Consider the following 8,581-nt stretch of genomic DNA (forward strand, 5'->3'; position numbering starts at 1 on the left):
ACTGTGTTGCAGACTCTGCATTTGTTGCGGACTATAGACAGACATGTAAGATAGGTGCACTAAAGTATAGAATATGCGCATAACCTGTATTTTTAGCATTCATTTATGCGGTGACAATGATTATAAATTCCAATATAATAGTAATATCTGTTATTCAAGAAATGATATTGGTGTTGCAGTGGTTTTGCCAGACTGTGACATGCCGATTACTTGATGTGGCAAATTTCATTCAGTGCGCCCCACAATCCAGTGTTGTGATTTTTTTTTTTTTTTTTTTTTGGTATATGTGACAAATATAGAAAACAGTTAGTGCTGATTAGTCAGCATTTAATGTATATCATGGTCATATGTGGTATACAGGCTGCAAATCACATTATTTACAACACTGAACATAGTTGTTTTTCAAAAGACAGATTCAGCTTCGGTTGAGACATTGACCAGCAGCCACCTGCAAAAGATGCGGAATTGATTTAAATATTCCAAAATTCTAGTTTATTTGTTACATTACCAGAAACTATGCATGATAAATTGCAGCAGATTAAATTAGAAAATATAAATTAAAATCTTAAACATCATATTTTAATCACAAAAACACATGGTTAACACAATTCTGTTGAATTATGCGTACGTGGTTAAGAAGTCAGGTTGTATATTTTGAAAAGCACCCCCCACCTAAAGTGTATGTTACACTGTCACAAGCAAGAATTCATAAAAACTGTATTATTCAAAGCTATAACATGTTTACATCTAATTTGGCACCCCGATTGTGTCCAGCATGACTGTGCTTGTCCCTTGTTGGGTAAAAGATCTTTTATATTTAATGTAGTTAGCCAGTAAAAACTTGAAGCTTATTTCCAGAAGGGCACAGGGCCAGAGACAGTACAGTGTTCACTTGGGAACTGCGATTGGGAAACAAACCAGATCACCCAGATCGGGAAACAAACCCAGATCACCAGCATTACAGTCCAACTTGCAAACTATTACGTCACCACTTCCTTATTCATATTTGATAAACTTTTTTTTCTCTTACATATATAACATTTCTACTCAGAAAATATGAATGCAAGACTTTTTCTTTTGTTTCCATTTTTCATACATGGAATTGAAAGGTCTGAGATTTCTTCAGTGCAAACAAAAAGCTTGTTTCTCTTGAATTTGGTTCATTTTGGAGTGGAGTGGCCCTTTGTTGTGACTAGGTGAAGGCACACGTATGCAATAATCATGCTGTTTAATCAGCATGTTGATGTGCTATGCATGATATGTGCATGGATTATCTTGAGGAAAGTAAAGTGCTTGCAAATAGAGATTAGTGAACAGAATTTAAGAGAAATAAGCCTTTGTGTGCATAGAAGAAGCCTTGAGAAAGTGGGAGGGAAACGGAAAATGTTGGATTTATAATTTTGTTAAGAATAAATGTTTTCTATCCAGAAAATGTAGTCACAGGATGTTGCATGATGTTGAAACAAGTGTGAAAGCAAAGAAATTACTTGAAATACTTCCAGGGAAACAGTTTTCAAGGGTGCAAGGAACAGGCCCAAAACCAATCAGAATATGCCTATAGGGGGTGATGTAAGTTCATGTTCATGTCGCGGCAACTTGGCTCATTCATCCCACTTGTCTTGAATTTTAGTCATGGGGATTTCCTGCTCTTTGGAGCAGTTGACACAGTTTGCTCCATGCTGCACATTGTTTGTCTTTTTGTCATTTCAAAGTGTCAATTATAGTCAAAAATACCTTTTTAAAATAAACTTAAGGCATGAAATGCACTTGATGTTTTAGATTGTTGAAAAAGACGTTTTGATAAAGAACAACAACACCTGTAAAGATTTTCTCATCGAAGCCATGAAGTACCACCTTCTGCCCGCCGACCAGCGACACCTCATCCAGACAGACAGGACGCGACCACGCACCCCCATCGGCATCCCCAAGGTACGCAGACGGACACAGCGTCGTACTGCCACAGCTAGGCGCGCATTTATCATTTATCCAACTTGCCATCAGGTGTATTTTCTCTACATAGAGTGTGTTCATTAGTAACTTCAAGTGTGTGTGCGTGCATGCGTGCGTGTGCTCACACAGGTGATGATTGTGGTGGGGGGTCAGGCTCCAAAGGCCATCACCAGCGTGGAATGTTACGACTTCCAGGAAGATCGCTGGTACCATGTGACTGACTTGCCTTCCAGGCGCTGTCGAGCAGGTCGGTGTGAAATCATTGAACTGAATTATCTGCTGTGGAAAACGACATGATTTGACTCTGGCTTATGTGTGGCACGTGGTGAATATGTAGACGTTCAAAAATAAAAATCATAATAACATTGAATCTGATGAATCTGATTGAATGGCCGTGGTTCCTAAATGGTTACGGTGATATTTTTGGTGAAGCCATTGAATTAAAACTGAAAGTCGACGCTTAAAGCAAATCTTCATTTTTTTTTTTCTTTTCACCTCCATTGTGGTGATGTACGAAAACATCCATCACTGTCCAAATACTTATGGACCTGACAGTAGGTTTGCGTACGTGTTTGATGGCAATGTCAAGTTTACAGTATTTGAGGTACTTTGTTTTTGTCACGAGGCTCAAAGGTGAAAAACCTCTGCATGTGTCTGCAGTGTCAACACGCAATAATTAGTTACCGTAAAACTGTTGTTCTCTCCAGGTGTCGTTTCCGTAGCGGGCCGAGTGTTTGCAGTCGGAGGGTTCAATAGTATAGTACGGGAGCGGACGGTGGACGTGTACGATGGAACCACAGACCAGTGGAGTGGCGTGTCCAGCATGCAGGAGAGGCGGAGCACGCTGGGAGCCGCTGTGCTGGGAGAGTTACTGTACGCTGTGGGAGGCTTCAACGGAAACATGGGTACAAAAAAAAATAGAAAGTGCATCTGATCCCAAAACACTGTTGCCGTGTAGACATCTGTACTGATGTTTAAAAGGAGTGATCACACGGCGTTAGAAACACCATTCATTCAACATTCTCTTTCATAAATAAAACAGAATTCACAATAAATTCACGTCATGATCATGTCTCCAGTGTGAAGATTCTGCTGGTGGTTTGAGGAGAAACTGAATTTTTGAACATCTTCAGAGTGAAAACAGACGACTCACTAATTTTCCCGATTCCTCTGATCCAGGTTTGTCCTCAGTCGAAGCCTATAATCACAAAACCAACGAGTGGACGTACGTGGCGTCGATGAATACGCGACGCAGCAGTGTGGGTGTTGGCGTGGTCAACGGTAAGGCGGTGCCTGACTTGCACCCTGTGCCTCGATTCACTTGTAACTGATGAGCTGCTGCGTGTGTCAAACAGGTAAGTTGTACGCAGTGGGAGGCTACAATGGCGCATCCCGTCAGTGCCTCAGCACGGTGGAAGAATATGACCCGGTCACTGACCGGTGGTGCTACGTGGCTGATATGAGCACACGGCGCAGTGGAGCAGGTACACGGACAGCACCTAATGCACACGGGTGGGAAGTATTAAAGCGGTCATCAAAGTGACTAGAATGTTATCATGACACCTCAAATGCTGTTTTCTATTTAGCAACCGCACCACCATGTGGACTCTAGTTGTATGTGTCTGTAACAAGGACGATATTGTCAACAAGAACCTTGAGTTTTAAAGGACAACTTCAACTCCGTCATATTGAAATGTTGATTTTAAAAAAAATGCATCTGTTGCAGCCACCTACGACCCTGCAGAAAGTTATTTTGTAGGTTAATTAGATGCTTGTTTCATGGTATGAGGTTTGAAATGAGCTTGTTGGTGTCTTTGGTTTCTAAAGCTGAGGTCTGGTGGCCACCGAATTCCTAAAAGCAAGCTGTTAATTTAAACATGAGAAATGGATGTTCTCTTGATATCTGCGGTCACCCCAGGATAAAACACACTTACAGCACATTGTCTGGTTTTGTTGTTTTTGGAAACAAAGCTTCATGCTTGTAACTTGTCCAGGTGTGGGCGTCCTGGGTGGACAGCTGTACGCAGCCGGAGGACATGATGGCCCTCTGGTGAGGAAAAGTGTGGAGGTGTACGAGCCACACAGCAACACGTGGAGACTCCTCTCTGACATGAACATGTGTCGACGTAACGCAGGTCAGCTGACACATAAAAGGCACGACGTCATCTGAGGAACGATCGCAAAGGTAACGTGAGCATAACTGTCCTTCAAAGGCGTCTGCTCCGTTAACGGGCTGCTGTACGTGATCGGTGGTGACGACGGCTCGTGTAACCTTTCCTCTGTCGAGTTTTATAACCCGACCACAGACAAGTGGAGCCTGATTCCCACCAACATGAGCAACGGACGCAGCTACGCCGGTGAGTGTTGGCTGATGCAGATTATAATAAGGCTCCTCCCACTATTTCTCAGCGAAATGGCAACATATAGATCATGATGTAAAGCTTCCATTCTTTGGGAACAAAATGACCTAAAGCACAAAATTTTGTTATGCGGCAATCCCGAGGAAAATCTGACAAAACCACATGATCAGCTTTCAGACTAAAATGTAGCACTCCCACTTCCTGCTAGGGCTTAAATTTTAAAGTCTTTCACTGCAATTTGACAGTAGACAAGTAGAAGGTTTGATTGATGTGTTGTCAAGGATGAAGTCACAACTTAATGCACCGGATAAATCAAAAAGACAGCATAGACATGTCTGCCACCTGCTGGATGCAGCGCCCACCTTCACATGAGCAAACGACTTAAACCAGCAACACGCGGCTAGAACCATGATGCTCCTCTACGTGGCAAAATGTGGTATAAAAACTTCAACAGAACAGGAAAATAGTAAAATATGAATGGAGAAGACGTCAAAACATTTCGTTAACTGGCTGTAAAACCCTTGTAGCCCATTTCAGAAAAATGGTTCTGGGATCTGTCTGTTTTATGCTAAATTGGTCTTCATTATGTCACTGTTTCAAAAGATGTGACGTTTCAAAACATTCTAGTAGAAATGCGCCCTCTAGTGCTGAAACTCAAAATGGGTGCATCAATGCCCACCAGATTCAAGAATTCCAAATCTTTCTGCAGCATTTACTAACATCACAAAAGTTAATTGTTCCTGAAATGTTTTCAAAAGTCTCTGTTTTCTTATTCACAGAAGTATACTCAACAAAAATATAAACGCAACACTTTTGGTTTTGCTCCCATTTTGTATGAGATGAACTCAAAGATCTAAAACTTTTTCCACATACACAATATCACCATTTCCCTCAAATATTGTTCACAAACCAGTCTAAATCTGTGATAGTGAGCACTTCTCCTTTGCTGAGATAATCCATCCCACCTCACAGGTGTGCCATATCAAGATGCTGATTAGACACCATGATTAGTGCACAGGTGTGCCTTAGACTACCCACAATAAAAGGCCACTCTGAAAGTTGCAGTTTTGTTTTATTGGGGGGGGATACCAGTCAGTATCTGGTGTGACCACCATTTGCCTCATGCAGTGCAACGCATAGAGTTGATCAGGTTGTCAATTGTGGCCTGTGGAATGTTGGTCCACTCCTCTTCAATGGCTGTGCGAAGTTGCGACGACAAACTGGAGTCAGGTCGAGACCCCGATGAGGACGACGAGCATGCAGATGAGCTTCCCTGAGACGGTTTCTGACAGTTTGTGCAGAAATTCTTTGGTTATGCAAACCGATTGTTTCAGCAGCTGTCCGAGTGGCTGGTCTCAGACGATCTTGGAGGTGAACATGCTGGATGTGGAGGTCCTGGGCTGGTGTGGTTACACGTGGTCTGCAGTTGTGAGGCTGGTTTGGATGTACTGCCAAATTCTCTGAAACGCCTTTGGAGATGGCTTATGGTAGAGAATGAACATTCAATACACAAGCAACAGCTCTGGTTGACATTCCTGCTGTCAGCATGCCAATTGCACGCTCCCTCAAATCTTGCGACATCTGTGGCATTGTGCTGTGTGATAAAACTGCACCTTTCAGAGTGGCCTTTTATTGTGGGCAGTCTAAGGCACACCTGTGCACTAATCATGGTGTCTAATCAGCATCTTGATATGGCACACCTGTGAGGTGGGATGGATTATCTCAGCAAAGGAGAAGTGCTCACTATCACAGATTTAGACTGGTTTGTGAACAATATTTGAGGGAAATGGTGATATTGTGTATGTGGAAAAAGTTTTAGATCTTTGAGTTCATCTCATACAAAATGGGATCAAAACCAAAAGTGTTGCGTTTATATTTTTGTTGAGTGTATTTTAAATCATCTTGTTGAACCTTGATTCTCACTTAAAGTGATATTTTTTTCTGGCCATGATAATTTATGTGCATGTTTTCCTTTAATTGAGCCCTTGAATTAATAAAATGAGCGCATGTTTTCATTTCGTTCAAAATGAACTCCATAATATGACCTAAATCGTCATACTTCGCCCACAGCATTCTTTTTAATGTGCTTAAACTCCACATGATGCCATGCTGGGTAGCTAACATTCTCATGGAAATGTATTACACTGTCTCCTCGTTTGTTGACTAATAGCCAACATTTATGTGTCAAAACAATATTGAGTGCACGTTTTACAAATTGTGGCCACGTTTAAGTAGATCATGCCCTTGTTTTACTCAAACGATGCTTAAAACATTTGCACAATATAAAATGAGCGCACAATATAATAAAATGTGCGCACATTCTCTCCACATGCAAAACATTTTGCGATGATACTTCCAGATTCACTAAAATTCTATTTTTGCACATTTTTCCAAACTAAGTGCTGTAGTATAACCAGCAGACCTCTGTGTTGGGTGAATTCGGTGACACCACACCTGAATTTATTGTAGATTCCAAATAATTTGCTGCAATTATAAAATATTTTTCATCAGTTTAATGTCTGCTCAAAAGCACGCACAACTTTTTCTTTTTCCTTCCCCTCGCTGTGACGTTCTTTCCACTCATTCAGGGGTCGCAGTGATTGACAAGCCGCTATGACCGCCGCCCTCCCGCCATATCAGCCGGATTCGCAGTGAGGATGTCTGGAGCTCATTGGCGAGCGCAGGACAGGGCGCCCTCGTGCTCATCTCACATACCAGGAAGTGAACACAAGAGGATTTTATTGGTGCTAACTCACTTACTTTTAAAGTGGCGCAGCAAGCGAGTGCAAGCATTATCGCAGTGAAGGAGTTTTTAAATGGCGAGCGTGTCGCAGATGGCCGTGTTCTGATTGGACTGCGGGGTCATAACATTCACACGGCGTCGTTCAGGCCGACCAAGCCTGGGACACCAGCGACTGAAGGAGCCACACGCTGTGATGGTGCAATAAGTAGGACGCAGATAAAGCCGGCTTCTGATGAGCTGCTGCACTCGCCAAACTGATTTCCTCCTTGACTTTATGAGGAAACCTTGGTGCTTTTTTTTTTCTTTTCTTTTCTCGAGACTGGCACCAACTTATTTCATTGTTTTTAAAGCTGTGAGAATTGAACTGACTGAAACCAAGCAAGCACCAAGCATGGTGGCACCTTTGAGAATAATCACGGTTATTGTTGCACCGCGGCTGCCGCAGACCGTCTGATGTTCAACCGTGAGGACGTAAAGAAGGAAGAAACTCGTCTATGCAAAAGAACTGCGATATTTGTGACGAGGTGGAGCCTCGCTGCACGTCACACAGGGCCACTCGGCAGTGAGATGGAGGTTGGCACACTACTGAAATGTTGTACACGTGCACTGATAGACAGGCTTTCTGATTGGCTGGAGGGATGCCCGCTTTCTTCTGATTGGTTGTCACTCAGTCTGCTGCACAGGGTTGAACTCGTCACTTAAGCCCGTCATCAGAAGATGTTCAGTAGTATTTTTATTTTATTTTTTACATCTTGATAAAATGCACTGTTGTCAATTGCACTGTAATATTCTTTTTTTTTTTTTTAGTTTTTGTGTCATAGCTCATACTTTTATATTTTTGGGTCAAACGGCAGCTCGTTGTTATGAAACAAACCGTAAAATAGAAGCTGCTGTAGTTGAAATTAAAAGCACCTCACATATTTGAAATAGTACACTGGTGTTATTTTTTTACGTTCTGCTGAGTTACATTTGTTAACTTTATTTCTGCAAATTTTCCAAATCATATTGTGGTTTTTAAGAAAAATTCTGAAGAAAAACAAGCAAATATGTTTGAAGGATCAAGATACGAACAAAGTAAAAGTGTTGACCTACGCAAATATCTAATAAGTCTTATTGTGCACATTATTACATCAGCCAAGGACGTAATAAAATTGCCGTTTATTTATTTGCCTATCTGTCTTTAGCAGGATTATGTCAGAACTACTGCATGGATTTTGACGATTTTTGCATATTAGGCCAAGGAAGAACCCACTGAGTGGGCTTGGTGGACGTCAGAAATCTCAGATTGCATTTGTTTTTAATGTCTTGGGTCTTTAACTAATTTAATTGCAAGCTAGATAAAACATTTTTGTCTTTTTTTTTTTTTTTTTTTTTTTTTTTTTTTTTTTGCTTTTGTCTGAAATGAAATTAACAGGATTAATTGAATCTGTAAATCTGCAAAGTTTCCATCAGAAACTCGTTAAAATTATTTGACATTCAGCTCAGACTTTGAAATTCTGACATACAAACGAGGAGCAGTGAAATATTT

At 41.4% G+C, this 8,581-nt stretch overlaps 1 protein-coding gene across 3 annotated transcripts in view; it reads left to right on the plus strand.

Moving 5' to 3' along the window:
• The window catches only part of klhl3 (kelch-like family member 3), a 49,559-nt gene extending 41,574 nt beyond the window's left edge, over nucleotides 1-7,985 (plus strand). The window contains exons 8-15 of one of the 3 annotated variants that reach the window (XM_034181997.1): nucleotides 1,780-1,929; nucleotides 2,080-2,197; nucleotides 2,658-2,855; nucleotides 3,130-3,231; nucleotides 3,306-3,434; nucleotides 3,945-4,085; nucleotides 4,164-4,307; nucleotides 6,899-6,927. In XM_034181997.1, the coding sequence (XP_034037888.1) occupies nucleotides 1,780-1,929; nucleotides 2,080-2,197; nucleotides 2,658-2,855; nucleotides 3,130-3,231; nucleotides 3,306-3,434; nucleotides 3,945-4,085; nucleotides 4,164-4,307; nucleotides 6,899-6,927 (1,011 nt within the window). Of the gene's footprint in view, nucleotides 1-1,779; nucleotides 1,930-2,079; nucleotides 2,198-2,657; nucleotides 2,856-3,129; nucleotides 3,232-3,305; nucleotides 3,435-3,913; nucleotides 4,086-4,163; nucleotides 4,308-6,898 lie in introns of those variants that run through there. The other 2 variants (XM_034181996.1, XR_004563737.1) reach the window with 2 other exon arrangements.
• The last annotated feature ends 596 nt before the right edge of the window (nucleotides 7,986-8,581 follow it).

The sequence above is a fragment of the Thalassophryne amazonica genome, chromosome 11 (assembly GCF_902500255.1).
Source record: "Thalassophryne amazonica chromosome 11, fThaAma1.1, whole genome shotgun sequence".
In the NCBI taxonomy this organism is placed as follows: Eukaryota; Metazoa; Chordata; class Actinopteri; order Batrachoidiformes; family Batrachoididae; genus Thalassophryne; species Thalassophryne amazonica.